The sequence below is a fragment of the Opisthocomus hoazin genome, chromosome 1 (genome assembly GCF_030867145.1).
Source record: "Opisthocomus hoazin isolate bOpiHoa1 chromosome 1, bOpiHoa1.hap1, whole genome shotgun sequence".
Lineage (NCBI taxonomy): Eukaryota > Metazoa > Chordata > Aves > Opisthocomiformes > Opisthocomidae > Opisthocomus > Opisthocomus hoazin.
Genome location: NC_134414.1, coordinates 11697141 through 11721880, shown reverse-complemented (window position 1 = coordinate 11721880; position 24740 = coordinate 11697141). Strand labels below are relative to the sequence as shown.

Genomic DNA, 24740 nt, shown 5'->3' with positions numbered 1-24740 from the left:
GAGAGGCTGAGGGAACTGGGCTTGTTCAGCCTGAAGAAGAGAAGGCTGAGAGGGGACCTTACAAATGCTTACAAATATCTGAAGGGTGGGTGTCAGGAGGATGGGGCCAAGCTCTTTTCAGTGGTGCCCAGTGACAGGACAAGGGGCAATGGGCACAAACTGAAGCAGAGGAAGTTCTGTCTGAACATGAGGAAGAACTTCTTCCCTCTGAGGGTGACGGAGCACTGGAACAGGCTGCCCAGGGAGGTTGTGGAGTCTCCTTCTCTGGAGATATTCAAGACCCGCCTGGACAAGGTCCTGTGCAGCCTGCTCTGGGTGACTCCACTTCGGCAGGGGGGTTGGACCAGATGACCCACAGAGGTCCCTTCCAACCCCTACCATTCTGTGATTCTGTGATATACGAAAGGAGGCAAGTAATGCTGTTAATGTCATCCTAACAAAACAGAATCACACCAGCTTTTTCTTCTAAGGACTGAAGCTTAGCTTCCAGTCGTCACAAATTCAAGCAGCAGGCAAAGCGGTATGATTCCCCTTACATCCCAACAACGTCATTAGTCACTAAATTTGCAGCATGAAGTTTACAGCACAGCCTAAGCATTCCCTTGTCATGGGATGGTTGCAAAGAAGATAGATTGCTAAGCCACTGGGACCTGAAACTGTAGGAGACCAGCTGGGTTAGCAAGACCAGTGCTCTTTCACTGCAGGTAACCCTATTAACTAGCTTATGACAGGAATTAAGTATAGCTATTGGATGGCCTACGCAAAACAACCGGTGGCATTTCACCCTTATAGTTGAAGAGATTAAAAGTTTACTTTTCACTTTTACCTCTATGATGCCAGGTTAGTCACTTATCTACCCAAGGCTCGCACAGAGATGTTACTACGACAGTTTTCCCAGCCTTCTTCCTAGTTTATTTAGGTAGCTTGCTGATCGAGCAGGAATTATCTCTCATTAAGCTCATGTGGTTCCTGACGCATGTTGCTGGTGCAGCTGTAATGCCGGTCTCTGAGTGCACGTGTCTTTCATTACTTCGTCACGTGGTGGGTTTTGCAAAAGACCTCTGTCTCCTTCATGAAAGGAGGTGACTGACGACTGCACAGCGAAGAACGCTTACCGGAGGGGCACCAGCCTCATTTGCTTTAGAAAATTTCATCCTGAGCAGTTCCAAGAAAAAATATATGCAGTTAAAAACTGGCGTGGAATGGGACAGACTGAGAAGTTCTACTGACTGATGGTGCTACAAGCCCATCTACAAAATAGATTATTGAAAGCTCTACTTATCCATTTAAGGAGAAATCTCAGCATCATTTTTTAAATGGCTGTTTACTACCCAAGAAAACCTACTCCTCTTCATTATAATGAGAAATGCCCCAGGTACACCACAGATGGTAAACGTAAGCCAGAGAGATAGTAAATATCCCAAGGACTGTAAACATAAGGCTAAGAAAGTGCTCATTCCAATGAGTCTTTCAGTGCTGTGATTTAAAACAAAAAAAAATTAAATTCAAGTATGTGCTTAAATTCTTATTTCCTGTCTAGCAAAAAGTGTAAGTCACTTGTTCGGTTAAATACTTCTGAAATCATAGGCACCTATACACACACTTAAATTCACTCCCTACTGAGTAAAGCACTAGAGCATGTGCTAAACGTGACCTTGGGAATTAGTGTCTCATGGTACACACCGCTGCAAATATTCAGGCACAGGTTTCATTTCGTTACCATGAATATTTCCATTGATAAACATGCCCACAGCTGTCAGTGGGAACAAGGCTTTGAGCACTACGGAGAAGGTAATTATATTGAACCAATTACAACTGCAATATTACTTCTCTTTGTAAATGAAAATCCCATAGAGGTGAATGAGAGATTTATCTGTATGAAGAGGTAAGAGCAAGGGAGTCGAAACCTTTAAGGTGAAAAAATATACTACAAAAGTAAAACCAATTGTTGTCACAGCTGGTAAACGGAAAAGTCAATTCTCTTCGATCAACTTCCACTTTCTCTTCAGAACTCACTGTCCTTCAACGGGGTACATAAATGGAGAACAATACAGTTTTGTATTATTAATTCTGCATAATTGACTAACGGTTTTCCCTTTTACTGCAGTCAGAACCCCCATATAGGAAAATATAAGCCAATTGATGCCATATGTCCCTCTGAATTGTTATTCCAGATGTATTCCTTGGAGTCACAGAATTTAAGTTCCTGTTTCCTTTAAATAACACGTTCCTAAAAACTCAGATGAAGCAATTTGAGTATAAAGCAGTTTGTTAATACGATTTTTTTTGTAATATTCAGATCCTTTACCATTTTCTCCTATAACCCGGGTACAAAATAAGTAATTTACCTGTGATGTATTAAATTGTCAAGAAGCAAACATGCACTTAGTTTTAGCTTTTAGCCTGAGATCTCCATGTTCAGAATGGTGATCTTACACAGGCATCTGAGAACTAATTTTCAAGTTGTAATTTCCATTAGCACAGAAGAACTTCACCTGTACACTGCAGCAGCTGGATTTGAGCAGAACGCCTCTTTTTAAGAAGCTGCAAACTTTCATTATTGTTTTCTTTAGCCTGTACCAGAGAAAGAAACAACAATGCACAGTTTTTGTTGGAATATTTTCTTAGCTGAAGGTGAACAGTGCTAAGTACTGCTAACAGAAAATCAGCAACGGGGAAGGGAGTTTCAGCAACAGCTCTCCCACACTGCCCTGCCAACAACCTCAGCCTTTTGTCGGGCCATTTTCACGAAGGGCTAGAAGTAATTAAGTTTCATTGCTAAATCAGTCTTGAGCCTGTCCTGAGCAGAAAAATCACTTACGCTTAATTGCATGTGGTGATGTGGTGAGCAGTCTATTAAGCAGACTGCAGATACCAGTTTATTTTTTGCAGCTCTGCAGGATGCTTAAAAATGAAAGGTCATTATTTTATCCAGGCACTCACTCGTATAATACGCATGTCCTACAGAAAACAGTGCTACTTCAAAAAAGGCTCATTATTTGAGTTTATGTTATGTTGTTATACTAAACATTATTTTGAGGGCTGTTGAGTTTAAAAACACAAGTTTCTGAAACTTAGAAACAATGAAACTGAATATTTATTCTACTATAATAAACATAAATATTTAATAATATTATATTATCAATTATAGTACAAATATTAAAAAACAAGTATATGTAGAAAGAAAAACTAAACTGCCCATCATTTTCAATACAGAAAGATGCGTACAATATATATACGCACAGTCATACACACACATCTGAACACATGCACATGTCCAGAGGAATGTTCTCTATGACCTTAAGAAACTCCGCATACTGTTTGTTAATCAAAACCACATATTTTTCACCTGATTCCATCAACAAAGAATTAGTTTCCATAAAATTGCAAGCGACAGGAACAGATTGGTTTCATGGTTCAGAGTGGGAGAATTGTTCCAACAGTTCATTCACGCTAACATTCCTGCTGCTGGCAGACCAGATCTTCACCTATCGTAACCATCTCACACGAAGATACTGGCCAAGAAAAACACTATCATTCTTTCTGAGAAGACAGCGATTTAATATTGTAAAAATATTACAATAAATTATTACAATAAACCAACACAGGCAGAACTTCAGCAATATAAAGTTCAATTAACGGCCACTATTACTGATTCTGGAGGTACGCACAACGCTCACACTTGAGCACTGGGCAATGGCATTTGACCTTTTCCATAACAAAGACTCGCTTTACATTTGCAGAGGTACTTCAGTGTCTGAGGCTACACTGTTCTCCTACACATGCTGCTACCTAGCTACAGGGTTGGCCTCCCAGAGCAAACTCACCAAAGTTCCTTCAAAGAAGGAAGAAAACCAAAGATTTTAAACGCAAACTGATTTCAGATCACTGCAGTGTGGTACTAGCCTCGTGGTCTCCATAAAAGCCAGCTGTTCTCCCCCAGCGAGGATCCCGATCTGTCAGATGACAGAGATGCTCCACAGTCTCATCCCTCCCACACCAATTAACCTTACAGCAGAGATGCCACATCCTGTTGTGGGGATCCAGTCCCAATTCTAGTCATTCTCCCGACAAACCTGAGAAAACAGAAATTGTTTTCTCACACCTTCACCCTTAGCCTTTATAAACTGGAACTACTTACCTTAGGTACTGCCTTTTGATTTTTTCCTACAGCTTAAAAGAAGTTTATATACGGATTATTTAAAGTTTTGTGTAATATTAATCAAAATACATGCCCAGTAAAAGCACCATTGTCCCAGTTTTACACACATAGAAAAATACACAGCAAAGTCTGAAACTTTAGCTTTTAAAAACACAAACAGAAGCCCACAGAGTCACAGAACGGCTAGGATCGGAAGGGACCTCTGGAGGTCACCTGGTCCAACCCCCCTGCTCTAGCAGGGCCACCCAGAGCCAGCTGCTCAGGACCTGGCTTTTGAGTATGTTCAAAGATGAAGGCTCTACAACCTTTCTAGGCAACCTGGGCCATTGCTTGGCCACCCTCACCGGAAAAAAGCATTTCCTGTCGTTCAGAGGGAACCTCCTGTGTTTCAGTTTGAGCCCACTGCCTCTGGTCCTGACACTGGGCACCACTGAAGAGAGCCTGGCTCCATCCTCTTTGCACCCTCCCTTCACTATTTATAGACATTGGGAAGTTTCCCCTCTAAGCCTTCTCTTCTCCAGGCTGAACAGTCCCAGCTCTCTGCGCCTTTCTTCACAGGAGAGATGCTCCAGTCCCTTTATCATCTTTTGCCACCCTTCATCAGACTCCCTCCAGGAAAGATGGGGACAATCTTTTTAGTAGAGACAGCAGTGACAGGACGAGGGGTAATGGTTTTAAACTAAAACAGGGTAGGTTTAGGCTGGATATAAGGAAGAAATTCTTTACAATGAGGGTGCTGAAACACTGGAACGGGTTGCCCAGAGAGGTAACGGAGGCCCCATCCCTGGAAACATTCAAGACCAGGTTGGACAGGGCTCTGAGCAACCTGATCTAGTTAGTGGTGTCCCTGCTCGCTGCGGGGGGGTTGGACTAGATGACCTCTGGAGGTCCCTTCCGACCCAAAACTTTCTATGATTCTATGATTCTATAATTCTAAAGAGCAAGCAGGAAACACTGACAATTCCTTTAACATAGTTTTTACATCTGCACTGTTTTCCTAAAGGAATATGAAATTTCATTTGTTAGAAATCATTGAATGTAAACAATGTTTACACTGAAGTTCAACTATCCCTTCTTCAAAGTGACTCTACATACAGTGTAAGCAACGAGTTCGTAGACATGCATGCCTTTCTATTGTAAAATGTCAGAGACAATGACCACGCATTCACACATTGGCGAGACTATTCTTCCAGCAACCTGAGGCAACCAACTCGCACGGAAACTGAAGATCAGTTGAGTGCATGCTTTAATGACATCTTTAGTATCTATTTAGCATTCTTAAATGCATACAGGAATGTGAACAAATTCTTAGCTTTATCAGTTTAAATAGCTTTTTACAGTTGCCCATTTCTTCAACTATATGAATGCATTAACATAACATTAGCATCAACACCAAAGTGAGAAACAAGCATTATTCAGGTACCAACCTGCTGTAATACCTCCTCTGCCTTTCCTCCTGTATAGAAGTAAAATCCTCCCTACAGATTATCTTTACTCTGGCAGAACAATGGAGTTGCCAGACCCTGTCTTTGGGGGCAGGCTTTAGGTACAAAGCAAGATGACAGTTTCATTCCAAGCCATGACATGTTAGACCACAATTAGAATAGTTACTAAACAAATGCTGTCAGGGAACAGAAATGTCTGTATGTGAAATGACAATCACTAACTATATTTTTAATGAGAAAGAAATTCAGAAGAACTATTACCTTCGGCAAACAATCTCTTACACTTCCCAGTACCATAGGTCTTGACCACCCAAAGTCATGTTAAACCAAGAACTAGACTGGGAAGTAAATACACTACCTCGTGTTTAGTTTTGTTATCGTAATTTTATACTGTCTTCATTTGCCATGCACTAACTGTTTTGCTGATGAAAAAGAATAAGAAATCTGGAACGGATAGGCAAGGTACTACAAAGAAAAGAAGTCTTTAAAATAGGTAATTCCCGCCTTACTTTGCTCCTTGTCAAAAACTTCTTGGTAGAAGATACCCGGCAAATGCTTCTGAGCATAAATCAATTTACTTTTTAGCCCTGTGTTTCACCTCACAAAAGGGGAAGTTATGATTATCCTAAGATAAATACATACCACCAGCCTCCATTAAAAAATATTTTATAATAAAAATAATGCATAACATGGTATGTCAAACACTTAAGTACCAAATCCCATTGTTCTACTCCATGAAAAATAGACAGACTATAGTTTCCATACAGTTAAAAGAAAAATGCAAAGCATGAATCACCCAGATAACTCGCAAAACAGAAGTGAAATTGTAAGTTCTCTAAGTTTCCAAACTCGTGTGTTATCTTTCTTCTGTGGTTGCTCTCCGTATTCTGGAACATGTAGCCACTATCCTGTTTTCATATATTTCTACCTTAAACTTGCACCACACACGTTTCCTATAGCATATTCATTTTCCACATTCCCTAAGCTACAAATCCCATTACTCCACTTTGAAATTATTCGGAGTAGGTCAGTATTTTTTCCAAGGCTCATGATGATTTTTAGTAATAAACTAAACATCCTCAGGTGAATTGCATATTGAAAGAGCAGAGAAGTTCTTCATATTCAACTCAGGTTTTGAGACAAATTTACTTTCCTCTTTGCGATTAAAAATGAATTAGAAACCTACATACCACATAAAATGGATAATGCAGGGCAAGCTAGACAAGTAACACCTTCACACAACTGAATGCATGGCAAAAACGTCACTCAAACCCTGAACACTGGAACACCTCAAAGGGAATCTGGTGGTTTTCCTCCCCCGGGGATCCATGGCATTCTCTGCCTCTCGCCCTCTCCCCAGTCTAGCTTTAGCTTTCACTGCATTTAATCAGAAGAATTATTTACTTTTGACTTACTTCCAGATAACACAGGTAAGGTATGCCAGTCTTCAGCAATTAAACTACCTTTGAACTGTTACCCATTGTGACCTGCCAGAAGGATTTTCCAGATAGCAGTACTATTTTTAAATATTTCTGACACATATCCCAAACCAAAACCTTACGTAGACTACAAAACAGTTCTATTCTTATGGATACGTTTTATCCATTTGCTGCTCCTTTACAAGAATTTATAAAAGACAGGCTCAATACTACTTCCAAAAAAGATTTCACTAAACAGAAAGCTGTAACTACGTATGCCCATAATTTCAAGGAGTTTTTTAATTGATGTTTCAGAACACTATCTAGAATACTTGTTTGTTTTTTGGTTTTGTTTTTTTTTTTTTGAACACATTTCTCTTGAAAAAGCTGGGGACAGAGAGACATCCCTTTAGAGGAACAGGGACTCAGACCTGACTGCAAGCAACTCCTTCCTATTAGTTTTGCAAATGCCTTTCAAAAATAAGAGGGTAATGACAAGACAAATTAATACTGAAATCTACTGGCGCTTTGGATCTTACAGCACATATTAAAAAAATATGGTTTGGTTAAATTAAATTGACACTGTTTTGCAACATATTAAATTAAAAAAATACACATCTTTCTGTGTACTAGCAACCCTTAACCAGGAGGGGAAAAATCCACAGGACAAGATCCAAGAGACTGACAACCCTACTTTGAAGGCAGAAAAAGCCCATGAATGTTATGACACGGCCTTACAAAAATTTAAGTTTCATCATACCAAACCAGATTTCTTCTGCAATGTCCAATGCTGTTTGCTAGGAAGCATTATCATTTCAGTGAGAACAAACGAGGCTCTTTGTGGCCAACAGCGCTGCTCTTTAAATGGGTCCCTGGCTAAAGACAGCAGGCTTAAAAAGTAGAGAGCATTCAGTACCATAACTACAGTCTCTCTACTGCTGTAAGTTATGTAAACCTCAGAAAACATCTTTCCTCACATATTAACGTGACAGTAACAAAGTATTCAAGAAAAAAGCATGGAAACCAGAGATGTTGGGGTAGTCTGTGGGAACAGAACTTTTGAACCCCGGATAATAAAGACATCTTTGTGATAGGAAGGCTCGAGGGCGAGGGGATCAGATGTCCGCTACCCCACTGCCATTCGGTTTCCAAAGTGCCTGTAAGCGATTAGGCCTGCTATGCCCCCGGGCTGAAATCACAGGAAACAGTGTGCCCACAGCAATTTTATTTCAGTGAAAACTAATCTGAAGTGATTCACGGTACTTCCTCAGTACCTAAAATGTTTTCATTTATGAAGTCTTCCTGTGTTTCATGTATTATAAATGAAGTTGGCCAAAAACACAACCAGAAAGCTAACTGTGACAAACCCCAAGATTTCAAAATCAAATGTAGAATGTGGTAACTTCTAGAATGAACCCCTTTAGAGGCAACAAAGATCACCATTCAAATAAATACTCCATGTTGTCTTTACAGTACACAGCTAAATAATAACTGAGGTGTCCTAAGATCTCTCTCCAATTGCTTCAATGGAAAGTAAAATTAGAAAGTCCCTTCCCGTGATAAAAGTGATTACAGCTATTGCTATTCATGAAGAATGTTCTTGTCCACACGACTTAATTCCACAGCTGAGTTTCCAGGACTGTGCACTGCGCTGTGCTATGACATGGTGGACAGGGAAGAAGAAAGAGAGCAAGGAACCCTGAGCTAGCAATAATATCACTTCAACATCGTCCCCTCCTTTCCTAGGCTTAAATTCTTTCTTCAAATTACCACAAGATAAAATTTCACAGTTAAAAAGAATCTACAGATATACATCTGCATGCATACATATAGTTTAAAGAAACGAAATTGTTTTAAAAATGTAACTTCAGTGACTACTGAATTCTGTGATCTCCTATTTATCATTTAGTGCAATCCACAAATGCAAGAAACAAATGCTTTCACAATTTCTTCAGCTTTTAATAACATTTTGAAATTTATTCTTTACTTTAATAGCATTATCTTAAAATATCTGTACACAACCCCTTATAACAAAGTAGCCTATGGTTTTGATTTCTAAAGAAAGGATACTCTGTTGAACAAGATTTATCAAAACAAGCATTTTATCACACAAATATACAAACTGCTCATTTGGAAATAATTGCACTGCTGTTACTCAGCTCCCTCCTATTCAGACTGAAACAAACTGCTGTTATCTTGAGAACTGTTCCAGTGCTTGTTTTACAGCTTGAACCCAAGTCACACAGGTGGCACTTGGACCATGTTGTCTCACATCTGTCAGAACTGCAAACAGGAAAGCAGCTGCATGAAGTAGTACTTCATATATTATAAGAAATAAGTAATTTGTTTTTTAATAAATAACAACCTAAATTGCATTTTTAAAGATCCTTTTAACAATAGCATAAACTGCATTTTAAAGATCCTTACTAACTAATCACTTTGTTTAACTTTTAGCTAAAAATTTAATCACAAGTGTATCATCAGTATTTACTGTGAATACAAAATCCACAGAAATTATTTTACACGTACCTGGGCTAAACTCATAAAGCTTTGCACTTATTTGCTGCTTATTTACCCTGCAGAAAACACACAAAATGAAAATTTAATTCTGAAATCTGTTAAACATAGCTTTAAACAAAAGCAAAGACATGTCTTCTTACAATAAAGTACACTTTCAAGCACAGGTATCTACCTCCATAGCAGTGCATATCATAGAATCATAGAATGGTCAGGGTTGGAAGGGACCCTAAAGCTTATCTGGTTCCAACACCCCTGTCATGGGCAGGGACATCTTCCACCAGACCAGGTTGCTCAGAGCTCCATCCAACCTGGCCTTGAACACTGCCAGGGAGGGGGCAGCCACAGCTTCTCTGGGCAACCTGCTCCGATGCCTCACTGCCCCTCACGGTGAAGAATTTCTTCCTAATATCTAATCTAAATCTGCCCTCTTTTAGTTTACAGCCATTCCCCCTTGTCCTATCACTACACACCCTTGTGAAAAGTCCCTCTCCATCCTTCCTGTAGGCCCCCCTCAGGTACTGGAAGGCTGCTAGAAGGTCACCCCGGAGCCTTCTCTTCTCCAGGCTGAACAGCTCCACCTCCCTCAGCCTGTCCTCATAGGAGAGGTACTCCAGCCTCCAGCCCCTCCAGATCATCATCGTGGCCCTCCTCTGGACCCGCTCCAACACATCCATGTCCTTCTTCTGTTGGAGGCTCTAGAGCTGGACGCAGTACTCCAGGTGGGGATGTATCATTATATATCACACCCTAAAGCCATAAGCCATTTTAGGCTGGAAAGTACAATAATTGCTTATATTTTTATATCTATTCACACTTCAAATTTGGTTGACAATGGTATTTTTATATCAAAGAATGCTCCAGCCTCATTACCTATGAGGGCACTGGTTTGACAACCGCCTTAAGTCTGCACTGCTGCTGTATCTCCAAGGCAGAAGACAGACGTGTGGGGGTGGGCGTTCGCTGAACCTCACCCATTCTTCCATGTGGACCATATAGCTGGTAATTCTGAAAGGAACCAGGAGTCTGCACCAGCAACTCGACATAAACTCCAGCTGGAGATTGGTCATTAACTCACCTGCAAAGGAACTAAATAAATGGGCTGAGGAGGAGAGACCTAGTTTTTTATAGTGTAATATTCATCAGAGCCTTAAACAGCTTTGGGTAGGTGTTTCTTCAGGCACGCCAGCTAAATCCAACTGCTACTGTGAACTGAACCTCTCAGAAACTTAAAGACACAGCCTGGAAGTCCCTTTGTACACTTTGTTTCCCATGGAATTTCACAAACTAAGGCTTTTGTGTAACTGGGGGGAAAGGAAAAAAACACCCAATATCCTAAATTAATGGCATTCTATCATAATGCTACAGACTGAAGACTCCATTCCTTTCTTTGAAACCTCTTCAAAACACCCCAGATGCTGCAAGCATTGTAAAATGAAGCCTATCACATAGCCTAAGTTATTTTTTTGCTCTGACTCTCCTATGCAAGTCTTTCTCTTCTGCAAAAATTATTTTTTTCCTGTCTCTGCCATCACAAGACACTACATCAAGATTTTGAAAGTACCACCATACTGAGGGTTCCGCATTTGCCTTAACACCTCAGACAGAAGAGCACAATTCGCAGGGCATGGCGCTTCTCTAATTCTGAGGCAGCAATGTTTTTTTTCTGATAGACCTAATAAACTCTAAAGATGCATGCCTGAATTATTCCACACAGAAGTCTCAGCATTTTTCAGACAAAAAGAGATTAAGACAGTCCAAAAATTCATAAAGATGTTATAAGAAATGAGTTAACACCCACAGAGTTCACTCATGGCTGGTATCAGTTCCAGCTCCCTGGGAATCATGCCTCTACCACGACCTCTTTATTGCCCATGTCGGCCTACATATTGCACAGAATTTTTTTCATTAAGGGTTCCACTCTCTCCATTTATCCTCCTGCTCCTTCTCTGGATGGGCTGTGTGCATTTGTATTCCCCCTCTATAGGGAATGAGAACATCAGTCCTGCAAGCTAACTGTCCTAATCACATCCCTCCTTCTTGCTCAGTACCTCCACATCACGTTGTTGGGGGTTTGCGTGGCAAGGTTTTGGTAGCAGGGGGGCTATAGGGGCGGCTTCTGCGAGAAGCTGCGAGGAGCTTCCCCCATGTCTGATAAAGCCAGCACCAGCGGGCTCTAAGATAGACCCGCTGCGGGCCAAGGCTGAGCCAATCAGTGATGGTGGTAGCACCTCTGTGATAACATATTTCACAAGAGCAAGAAAAAACTGTGGTGAAAAGCCAGTTGAGAGAGAGGAGTGAGACAATGCGAGAGAAACAACTCTGCAGACACCATGGTCAGTGAAGAAGGAGGTGTTTGAGATGCCGGAGCAGAGAGCCTTCCGTTGCAGCTTGTGCAGCAGACCATGGTGAGGCAGGTTGTACCCCTGCAGTCCATGGAGGTCCATGGTAGAGCAGATCTCCACCTGTAGCCTGTGGAAGGGACCCCACACTGGAGCAGGTGGATGCCTGAATGAAGCTGTGACCCCATGGGGAGCCCACGCAGGAGCAGGCTCCTGCCAGGACCTGTGGACCCATAGAGAGAGGAACCCACGCTGGAACAGGTTTGCTGGCAGGGCTTGTGAGCCCGTGGGGGACCCATGCTGGGGCAGCCTGTTCCTGAAGGACTGCACCCCGTGGAAGGGAACTATGCTGGGGCAGTTCGCGAAGAGCTGCAGCCCGTGGGAAGGACTCACGTTGGAGAAGTTTGTGGAGAACTGTCTCCCGTGAGAGGAACCTCACCCTGGAGCAGGGGAAGAGAGTGAGAAGTCCTCCCCCTGAGGAGGAAGGAGGGGCAGAGACAACGCGGGATGAACGGACCACAGTCCCCATTCCCCATCCCCCTGCGCTGCTCGGGGGGAGAAGGGAGAGAAACGGGAGTGAAGCTGAGCCCAGGAAGAAGGGAGGGGTGGGGGGAAGGTGTCTGAAGATCTGGATTTATTTCTCACTATCCCACTCTGATTTGATTGGTGATGAATTAAACTCCCTTTTCTCCCCAAGTTCAGTCTGTCTTGCCCATGACGGTAACTGGTGAGTGACCCCTCCCTGTCCTTGTCTCGACCCTCGAGCCTTTCACCACATTTCCTCTCCCCTGTCCAGCTGAGGAGGGGGAGAGACAGAGCGGTTTTGGTGGGCACCTGGCATTTATCCAGGCCAAACCAAAACACACGTACAAATCTTATGTGACACACTGGGCTTGGTGTATCACTTGCTCAATGTGAATAAAATTGGTCACTTCCAATTAAAATCTGCGATATATATCTCTGTGTGTAGTCATCAAACTTCATCTTAGCCTGTGTCAAATGTATTCCACCCTCCTACCGTGCATCCAGCGACCTCCCGCAGCCACTGCTACCAACGCTGAACTCCTCCTCCTGGCTCTGCCCTGGGGGTCGAGCACACAGCCAGCAGAAGCCCCAGGGGATGCAGAACTGGGCAGCAGAACATCAGCTCTGAAGCACTAGCCTCCTCCTGCTCCTCACCTCCCTCCGAAGGCAGGCTGTAGTTGCTCTCGTTTCCTCAACTTCATCCCCGCTGCCACATCAGCCAGCCCCCACCAAGACCTCACACTCATCCTCAAAGCAAAGCAACCGTCAGAAATAACGACTTAACATGAAAAACAACACACTGAACCCTGAAATGAGCTATGTTTCCCTCCCACGGATGCTACTGCAGCTCCATCCAACCAGGAGCAACTGAACTGCTGAGAAGATGCTTCAGGAACCTTTATCATCTATATTCCACAGTTAAATAATTTTTAGCACTACATACCCAGCTTTGATAACTGCTTTTGGCAGCACGATTTGTTGAAATCTCAACAGTAATTTTACAAACCATAAGCAAAAGCCAAAAAAACCCTATATCTCCTTTTTCCATTTCTTCAAGGATAATAAAGAAAAAATTTAAAAATTCTATATGCATAAAGGTTTGGTGAATCCCAACAAATAAGGAAATGCTGGAAGGAGAAGACAAGGGGTTTCCCAAAGACATTCAGTATTATAAATTATAAACCCACCTAGTGATGACAAATGGGTTATAATGGATTATTTTTCATGCACACTGTTTTGCTTGTATAGAAGAAATGTTTGCACATTAATCTGTTCAGAGTGCAGACAGTACCTTGTCATTTTTTCATCTATGAATTTAAAACAAGTATGATTTTTGCCTTCTAATACTGAACAGTTTTACCTCCTCTTAAATGTTAAATGGGGTTACATTTTTAAGTACTGCTATGAAAGCTGAACAGTACTTTTGCACGTTTGGACTGCTGCCCCCGTAGCTTGGAATTTCCAATAAACAAGTTGCTCTGCTTTGATTTTCACTGCCAAGTTCACACTTCTCAAACAGAATACAGTCAACTTTAGTTCATATTCAACTTTTTTCTGGCTCCCTTTCTACTTACGCATTGTGCAAACGTTCAGCAATTTCCTGGAAGAGCTGAAAAAAATTTTAATATCACTCTTGATAATTATATGATTCTTCTGGAAAAATTAATTTAATTTGATTAACGTCACTCCTCATTTTCAGACTAAACAAATTATAATTCCACAATGGAATTTAACGAAAAGTTCTTCCTTGAGTAAAAACATTTTCCTCCCTGCATACAGCCTGATAAAAATGTAAGAAAGAAAAAAGGTCTTTTTACTTCTCCCACTGGCTGCTTGCACAAAAAGCCAACTCTGGACAATTCTTACATGTTCTGTCTATAAATTATCTAGCTTAGCATTAACTGCGTTTCCACTGAAGCCCAAGGAATACCTCAGAAATAGTGTCGCAGGACACACTACACCAATGCAAAATCCACCGTCACCAGACAGATGCACCTTCACCCAGTGCCTTTCTCGCTAACCATGGCTACATCCTCTCACCGCTTATCTTGCTGCCTCTCATCTGGTTCTCTCTAGCTCTTGAGGCGATTTAATTGATAAAAGATCAGAGGGAATATCTGAAGAAAAAAATAAAACTTTTTCTACCACATCAGTGAGCTGGCTCAACATAAATCAGAAATCACTAATTTCGTTCACAAAAGAGATCATTATGCCTGTAATCATCCCGGTGCAATTAGTTACACTTGAAAAAAAAAAATAATTTTTCCATACTTCACACCATTCACTGGGTAACTACAAGTATGGAGACTCCACAAACTCTCTCAGCATTAGAAGACAGAAAATTAAATACCCTTCACCGAAAAAACTAAACAGAGAGAATTTGGAAGGGTTGCACATATTCCATAACTAACAATTCTGGAAATTGCACTACACTCTTTCATAGAAGAGAATGAAAAACAGTACATAAAAAGTATAAAGGATCCATATATTCACAAAAGCTAAAACTACAGAGAACGGCAGAAGAGGAAATCTCAGGCACAGCTTCACAGACTGATGCAAAGGTACATTATTTCAAAAGAGAAGTTAAAGCAACTTCATCAGCATAAGAACACTTTACAGCGCAGCTGGGATTCCAGGGTATGTCTAGGTCTAGATTCCAGACTGAATGCTGTGTCTACTATACGAACTTTTCACAAAGCTGCCTAAGAATTTGATCAAAATCAGATAACCATGAAAAAACACTGAGGTTTCTACATTTAAAACCCCACGCACTGCAGCATCCAGCTGCGGCAATGCCCAGATCAGTTCTCATTTCCAGTGTCATGACTGACTGCAGTATTACTTTTCTTAAATGAAATTCAACCTAAGCATAAATTGCACCACCTAATATTGGAGAAGTTTAATTAGCAATGTTCACAACAACATTTATCTCATACAACGCCACACAAACAAGGAAACAAATGTTCACCATCAACAGAAGCATGTATAAGCAAAATAATATTCAAATACATTTATCCTCTTTAGAATAATTAATGTATTAATATTTTGTATACTAACTGAAGATACTGATTTCTTGAAACGAACAGACAAAGGATGAAGTAACCTCTCCACAATCACCCAATAACAAAGATCAACCTCATGTGAATGTCTCTGGATTCTACAATTTTTCATAGAGAAAACCCAGTGAAAAACTGCCTGCCTGAAAGGACATTCTTGTGAGTCACTTCTATTATACTGCTAAATAACGATTCAGGCAAAGAGAAAAATAGAGTGGTTTTTGAAGAACAGTTAATCTCCCTCTGGGCAGGATTTAAATTCTTGTTCTCCTTTAAAAAAAAAAATATCTGTAACATAGGTTTGCAAGTTATATATAGTCCAGCCCTCTCCACTCACCTGAAGAGAATATGTCTCCCAGGAATTTATAACGCATTATATTAATGAAACATTATACCACATGTTAGAAGAAAGAAAAAAAAAAGAAGATATATAGATATATTTAGCCTTACTTCTCCGTGTCTTAAAGGTGTAATAGCGCCTCTTGCTACTGCCATTCGGAACAATGTTTCTGTGGCCTGCATCAAAAACAACACACGCAAATCAGTTATTTAAAAACCAGACAACTGTGTTATTCAAAAAACAGACAATCCAGCTTATGAAGATTTATTTTAAATTTTACAACACTTTTTTAAAGTGTCAGCTACCTTTAGTGCCCATCTCGCAACCGAATCACTTCAGTGAATTATTCAGAACAGCCTGCACAAGTCAGGTGAAGGTTTATTGCAAGGTGAGAGGTCTATCGAGGATTTTGGTCTCAGCCTAAGTGACCACCTAAGCAGTGCCTGGTCCCTCCCACAACACTGCAGCAGTCACACGAGGCTCTTCATTCAGGTCCGAGATGCTTAGGCCCATGTAATGGTCTTCCACAGGCTGTCAGCTAAGAGTGGGATACTAAGGGGAAAAATAGCTATATGGTATTTTACAATTCATGAAACTAATTAATTTTTTTAATTGCTGTTTCATATTATTTATATTAATAATATTATATTCTAATAATGTATTAATATTATAATATTATACTTATATTATTTCGATGGCATGACTGGCTGGGTAGATGAGGGGAGAGCCGTGGATGTTATCTACCTTGACTTCAGCAAGGCTTTCGACACAGTCTCCCATGATATCCTCCTAGGGAAGCTGAGGAAGTGTGGGCTGGATGAGTGGTCGGTGAAGTGGATAGAGAACTGGCTGAATGGCAGAACTCAGAGGGTTGTCATCAGCGGCGCTGAGTCTAGTTGGAGGCTGGTAACTAGTGGTGTCTCCCAGGGGTCAGTACTGGGCCCAGTCTTGTTTAACTTCTTCACCAGCGACCTGGATGAAGAGTTAGAATGTACCCTCAGCAAGTTTGCTGATGACACCAAACTGGGAGGTGTGGTAGACACACCGGAAGGCTGTGCTGCCATTCAGCGTGACCTGGATAGGCTGGAAAGTTGGGCAGAGAGGAACATGATGAGGTTCAACAAGGGCAAATGCAGGGTCCTGCACCTCGGGAGGAACAACCCCGTGCATCAGTACAGGCTTGGGGCGGACCTGCTGGACAGCAGCTCTGCGGAGAGGGACCTGGGTGTCCTGGTGGACGACAGGTTAACCATGAGCCAGCAGTGTGCCCTGGCTGCCAAGAAGGCCAATGGCATCCTGGGGTGCATCAAGAAGAGTGTGGCCAGCAGCTCGAGGGAGGTTCTCCTTCCCCTCTACTCTGCCCTAGTGAGGCCTCATCTGGAGTACTGTGTCCAGTTCTGGGCTCCCCAGTTCAAGAAAGATGAAGAGCTACTGGAGAGAGTCCAGTGGAGGGCTACGAGGATGATGAGGGGACTGGAGCATCTCTCCTACGAGGAAAGGCTGAGGGAGCTGGGCTTGTTCAGCCTGAAGAAGAGAAGGCTGCGAGGGGACCTTATAAATGCTTATAAATATCTGAAGGGTGGGTGTCAGGAGGATGGGGCCAAGCTCTTTTCAGTGGTGCCCAGCGACAGGACAAGGGGCAACGGGCACAGACTGAAGCAGAGGAAGTTCCATCTGAACATGAGGAAGAACTTCTTCCCTCTGAGGGTGATGGAGCACTGGAACAGGCTGCCCAGGGAGGCTGTGGAGTCTCCTTCTCTGGAGATATTCAAGACCTGCCTGCACAAGGTCCTCTGCAGCCTGCTGTAGGTGACCCTGCTTCGGCAGGGGGGTTGGACTAGATGACCCACAGAGGTCCCTTCCAACCCCGAACATTCTGTGATTCTGTGATTATGCACTTGAATTAACAACTAAGTATCACAAAATAAGAGTATGATGCAACTGTTTTCCTAAAAGCACCTGAGCCCCTCTTAACTCGTACTAACGGTGTCATCACAAAACACAACGTTGTCATGTGCAAATGACAGGGAACACAGCTTTGGGGAAATCTTTAATTAGGCTAATCTTTACCTAGGTTGCATACCTTTCTGTCTTAGTTGTCCCATCTTTGCTTTAATTCAGTGGGACAATTAGCACATATTTCTGAGAAAAATATAGATTACCGATTCTTAATTCAGGCTATAATATCAAAAAAGCATAGGTTCTGTATCGTATTTTTCCTGCAAGCTCGATGCAAAAAGGCATGAAAAAACTCACTGGTTACATAAAAACGTGGATTGGCACATCAGGGTACACAACAACAAATTTGTTTTAAAGACTTGTTTCCATAGCAAGTAGTGAAGCCAGTTTCAATTTCAACTGCAACTAAACATGTTTTTAATATCTGGTTCTAATAAAAAAAAAATATTCTAACATTTAAGGATCTATGTTAAAAAGTAATTTGCTTGCTGTTTGAAAAACCATTTAGAGAGTTTATAAATAAAAGCAGTCTGCAGTAGCTGATTGCCTTTCTAAACAGCAATTAAAAAAATAAACAACTCAATGCTCACATGACTGCAAGACTTGCCGGGCTGACGCTACACTACCCTAAGCCAGCTGTATCTCAGCAAATGCAGTATCAAAGACATCTCTCGAGATTCATTCCTCAGCCTTTCTCCCCATAGATTAAGTGGGGTTTAACTTTTCTAAATAACTGCCTGCAAAAAATAATTTTATAAAAGAGCTTTTAATTACCTTATGTTCCCCCCTAAACCTCCAAACGGACGCGTGAGCCCCAGAACACCAGGCTGCAGAATGTGTTACTTCATTTACGCCTGCAACGATGCAGGGAATGCCCGAGTGCGAGTCTTCTTCTCAAACCTTTCTTCTTTGGGAGATGAAGTGAACCTCACACCACCTTTTGTACTTCCCAAAATTGGTTTCCTTCACCAACATTTTTAAGGATGTTTCAACCGAATTGAGCATTCTGTCCATACAGCTAAGCTGTTTTTGTTTCTTTTGAAAACCACTGGTGTGTGTGACTTTCTTTTCACATCTGCTAGTAAAAGATCTCCCTTAAGACACTTGTACTCACATCGTTCATGTCAGATGTCAAAACCATTCAGAAACAAGGAATAAGCACAGCAACGGCAAATCTGGCACCACAGAGGTCCTCCTACGGGCGCCACTCTCCATGTGCCGAGTATCACTAAGGAGATTAGCCCTGCAGTCACAGCTTCCTACCCAAGTGGCGTGGGGAGGGCGAGGCCACCTACAGCCATTCACGCACTGACAAAGACAAGGCTGGAGAAAGAACTATTGGGTGCTTAGGTATGCAAAATCCACGAGGATGCTTAAAGAAGTTCATCTTTCACAAGAGTAACCGGACCCAAGCTTACTGTTGGTGTAATGTTTAAGCTGAAGGAGGGGAGCATTAGCAGAAAACATTTTGAGATTGTATCCTTCCTATAAAAAAAAAAAACCAAACTGTGAACAACATGTTCAGACTCTAATAAGGCAATGTCTTACATGGAAGAACAACAAGATGAAACCATTCAGAAATTTCTTTAACACCTTCACAAAACTGTAACACCCCACAGTCTAATGATAAAAGTGATCAGACTGGAAAGATCTGGCCAGTCTGAATTTATCTGTAACACTTCTGTTTTGGACAAACTCCTGCACTGTCTCCAATTTCCATGTTTTTCCTTTCTGCCCCACAAACGTAGGCATAAACAGAACCCTTTGGCAGAGACCGCCCGGGTCATCTGGTGCTACCCAGGGTCCCTTGAGCAGGCTGCCCAGGGCTTGCTCAGGCACATTTCCAGCATCTCCAAGGATGGAGGTCCCACCACCTCCCTCATCAACCTGTTCCCGTATTTCACAACGGCGTTTTCAGTGTCAAGTACACAGAACAATGCAATTCACAGATCACCTGCAAATTCCCTGTCCTTCCCAAAGAAGCACAACCCAGTTCCCCAAATTCTCCATAAGAGGTGGGAAAGCTTTGTGCCCGCCAAGTCGCAGGCCCTCCTGCCTTCTGCAGTTTCTAGCCGTGACAAGCCGAGCCACACCGAAATCCCCAAACACAGAGTGTCCTGCTGGCATTGAAGCTGTACAGGTTGAGTATGGAGGAATTTAAAATATATAATATGCAGGTGCAGAAATTTAAAATATAAATGGACCAAAAAACACCTTTTAATTAATGTTAAAGACAAACTCCCATCATACTTAATACTCCATGATGAACAGGGGAAAAAAACTGCATGAGTGAGGAATCCCACAACAGTAATGAAAAAAGAACAATATGCTCGCACACCTCATACACCAGCTGAAATTCTGCATGTGGTAACATCACATCAAATTTACTTTGACTAAAAATCCGGTTTATTGAACGCATCTTACCTGCTATATTCTTGGGTTTTAATTTCAAATTTTTAACTTCTACCAAAGTTATTAGTACAATGATAGCCAAAATTTATGCTTCATAACATTCTCATACAACTTGTTTTAATACTGATGAAATTTAAATCCATTGAACACAAATGTCACAATTTTAATTTTTTTTAAAAAAGTATGAAGTATATTGAAATAGGAAGTTTGCTTATTTAATTGGATTAAATCTGATAAAAACATGCAGAGTACTGCTCTGTCACAAATCAATCTATCTTTCAACACAGGCTACCTGATAAAATAATTTCTTGGACTTCTTCAGCAATAGATTTCTATCGGAAAAGTTCAGCATACTTTTAGGCATCGGGCCAAAACCTCCTTTCCGCCCCACAGAACAGTTTTCCTGGCTCTTTTGGTTCACAGTATCCTTGAGCAGAGACACCCACAGTTACACGCCAGTTACAGTAAGTTTGATCACCTGGTTGCAATGTCAGCCCTTTTCAATCCTTAAAATGTCTTCTAAAATTCTTGCATGTATTTGTATTAGACATTTGTCCACCGAATGCCATGTTTTTAGGTACATTTACTGCTTCCTAATTTAAGAATACAGCATAAATTACTATTACAATCTTTAATGCTGAAAATATTAATATAATCTTGAATTTCATGTTAGGATGTGTAACTGTGACTATGAAATACAACTGAATGGAAGTATTTATTCTTGTGTCAGGATAACTGGCCATTTAAGAAATAATAACAGTGTTCCCAAAGAAACCACCGACTAGGAATTGAGATCATTTTTAACTGCTTCTGCCTCTGTTAGCACTAAATATTTCATTATAATCAGATTTTTTATGAAGCTGTAAAAATTTAAGATTTATTTGCATTCAGTTCACTGGGAGTAAGCCTTAATCACGCATCCTTACAGGCGCAGGCAAGGCCTTCAGCTACTTCTACTCAGAGACGCCAGTCAGAGGTCCGTTCAACAGATGGTTTTAGTGATCCCAGTGTGAAACAAATGTGTTGCCAAGCTGATAGTTACTGAATCCTAAAATTGTTCTTCATTGTGAGGAATGTATACTGTGTTACATTATACGTGAGGTGAAATGGCAGCCTCACGCATCTACCACACCGTAACGCAGTGCAAGCTCTAATGTCATCTCCAGACAAAGATGAGCAACTGTTCCCCCTCCAAGAAAGCAGTCACTTCTGTTCAGATTCCTCACAAGTGGGTTAAACAAAACAAAAAAAAAAAAAAAAAAAGGAGAAACCACTTGTATTGTATGAACCAGAACTAAAGTGGAAAATAATTGTGCATTATTGATGGAAATTGCAGGACAAAAGGCAAGAAAAACAGTAACTTCAGATTCCAGATGTTTTGAATTTTCTAGGTATTCACAAAAATATAATACTCTTATAATACCTCATCTAAATAGTTACTGTTTTACCAAAGTTAAAACTCCAAATAAAAGCAGTGGAGGGGATTGCTAATGCAAATTAATTAATTTAGAAATTCATGCTTTTTAATGACCTGACAATTTTGGCATCTACTTCTAAACGTGCATTTTAAAAAAAAATTCTATTTAAAGATATGTCCTGAAAGGCACAGACCTCTGGAAGTCATTCACAGCAATTTACAGATTCAATTAAAATGAAAATGGTGCAATTTGTTGTAAGAATAAAAACGGACAGAATACCACAAGACTTTTTTTCACTCCTCCTAAGTTTGTTCGTCTTGGCTACAATAGCTGGCTGACAGCTCTGGCCTGCAAAATCTGTGTTTCTTTACGAAAAGCAAATTACACTAAAAAATGTTCTCAACAGTCTATCCGAAACCATCAATAACATTTTTCAGTTTGATTCCATACTGCAAATGAACTATTGTTACAGCCGTTATTAGCTAAGCGTCACACAGCTTCTGAAAACAAGCACGAGTGCTATAAAAAGTTGACTTGGCGAGATTTGGAAGCAATAATGAATAGGAAAATGTACAAGAAGTTTCTGAAATCACATTTTTTTTCCTAATTTCTGTCCACAAAAATTCAAATCTAAGACAATTTTCTCCATCTAAACCTTAGTCCAGATGACAGATTTAACTTAACTGATGAGCTTATTTATTGTTACAGCTTTTAATGAAATTACAACACCACCAACATAGAATTTGCTGCCACTCTATGTATTTTATGAATTTAAATTATACTTAAAATATGTTAAAATACAACACTGAAGCTGAACTGATGCTCTTAAAGACTTATTTAAATTCTTATCTTTTGGAGAACCATAAAAAATTTAATTCATCCCATTTTACGGGTATGAATTCCTTGTACCTCTGTCCTTTACTTTTTTAAAGAAGTCTGAATGTCTCTGCCCTCATTTGAACCTTACGTGTACGACGAGCAGATCAGTATGTACTGGACATCTGAGACACAAGCTCTTTCCATTGTCATTAGCAGATCAAATCACTTCTTAATCTTTGCCTTCTACAAAAGCAACTTAACTATGAAGACTAAACAATTTAAATCCCACCACAAACCATATTTCACAGAGCTCACGATAGCTTTGCACCCGTTTTCTGAAACTTCTCTATTTTTTTTCCATTTTCAGCTTTCAGAATGTGAACGCTTAGAGAAAACATTGCACCAAACACCCACCTTTGCATTCCGTAATGCTTGATCTCCCTTTCCTCTGGCTACTTACACAACATTTTTGTGCACCTTTAGTAGAAGGCTATTACAATTCTATTGTATAAACATGTTTTCCTGACTTCCCCAAATGAAAATCATGATGCACCTAAGGAATGGAAGGACACGTAGCCGCAATATTCACAAGTCCCTGCAATTACCAGCTTGCAGGACTATCTTGGGGAAGCTCTTGATGCACCAGAGCAGGGCCAAATCTGCTCTGATTTACAGGGGAGGAGGGAAGACCAGCTTGAAGATTGGAGGGCAGAAAGCAAATAAAGCCCACACATGGCCATGTATCTTCTACAACAGAAGCACAAACCGAAAACAGTTCTCCTTTCTCAAATAATAAATGTATCTTGATTCCCTACCTAGATGTTTTGGGGTTTGTAAAACTCATCACTAGTATCATATAAATAAACCAGTATTAAAAGTATCACGATTAAGAGCACAGGTAGCTCTTTTTCCGTTACGTATTGCTCCTTCCTTAGAATATTTGTAGATTTGTCGTGTAAACACAGGTTCAAATTTACACACAACTATTTGATCAGTTCATGCTATTATATTATCAGTGCAATTTCTATTGCACTAACAAATTCCATTTGCCCACTGAACTAAATCTTTCAGAGTTAATGAACTCTCTTATGAATTAATTTACCTCTACCCTACCACCTAACTAAACTACCCTTGATCTTCTTAACACCAAAAAGATAATATACATCGTGGTGACAGACTGACAGACTCTGCATTTAGCCTTCGCTATGTCTCCACTGCAATAACATCCCCTTGCTGCAGACTGGCTCAGGAACCTCAGCCTCTCCTTAACAGAGATTTAAAACTCCCAGCTGCAGAACACACACTCAACAAACAAACCAAGCACTAAAATAATCGAGCGCCGCGAGCTACCAAGAGGATGAAATAAAAGTATTAGTATTTATTTATCTTAATCTGAACACAGCAGTCTGCAGTTGCAGTATTTGCAACTTTTTCCAAGATAATATTTTTTTTTCTTCTACTGACTTCTCTACCTGTTCTTCTCCCTTTCCTTCCTCCCAGACCCCTCCCAAAAAAACGCTTGGTATTTAACTGGGATTCCCGGTCCCAGCCCATAACTGACTTTCACCTTTTTCTAATTTTCTCTGCAGATAGGACTGAACAGCTCAACACTGCAATCAACCAAGTATCAGGAAGCCAGAAAATAAAAATAAAAATCCAGCCGTATAACGCTGATGAACAGAATTACCCACAAACCAGGCCAGAAGCCAGCATGGGAAACTGGAGAGCCAAGCCATTTAATCTCCTCTGCCCTGACAGAAATGCCAGAGACAGGAGGTCCAAGCGATGCTGCCTCGCCACCAGCACCGAGCAGAGGTCTCTGCCTCTGAGAAGCCAGCTAGAACCTTCCTCCTTCCCAGTCGCACAGCACCAGGACAGAAAACAGCTGCAAGCCCACCTGCAGACAGCACACGACAACTGTCAAAAATGGTTTTGACTAGTAATGCTGCCAGGTAGAACAAAAGATAAGAGCTGAAAGACCACTCTGGCCAGCCCAGGAATATACGAGTACACTTGCACGTAGTCACGGGCAGCGAAATCTTCAAATTTCCAGCTCCAAAATGTGAGGAAGGAGCACATGCACCCAGCCCTCCATCCCACGCCGTCCCTGCAGCAGGAAGACTTCCCACCTCCCTCCACCCTCTTTGGAACTGATCCATGTGGGACTTTGCTGCTGCCTGGCCAGGGCCTGCTGGAACAACAACGCGCAGAACCAGCAGGTCTGCCCCGGCTTGGTGCAGCCACCAAGTGTCAGGGCAACACTGCCCTGAGCCCACAGCTACACTGAACTCCAGCACTACAGGGAATCATAGAATGGCTTGGGTTCG

General features: G+C 41.2%; 1 protein-coding gene across 2 annotated transcripts in view; it reads right to left on the bottom strand.

Annotated features, from left to right (window-relative positions):
* The window catches only part of TMEM135 (transmembrane protein 135), a 182711-nt gene that overhangs the window by 92966 nt on the left and 65005 nt on the right, over positions 1–24740 (bottom strand). The window contains exon 5 of one of the 2 annotated variants that reach the window (XM_075417182.1): positions 15916–15981. The exons of the other annotated variant lie outside the window; for it this stretch is intronic. Within the exon in view, the coding sequence (XP_075273297.1) occupies positions 15916–15981 (66 nt within the window). The remainder of the gene's footprint in view (positions 1–15915; positions 15982–24740) is intronic. 2 annotated transcript variants of the gene reach the window in all.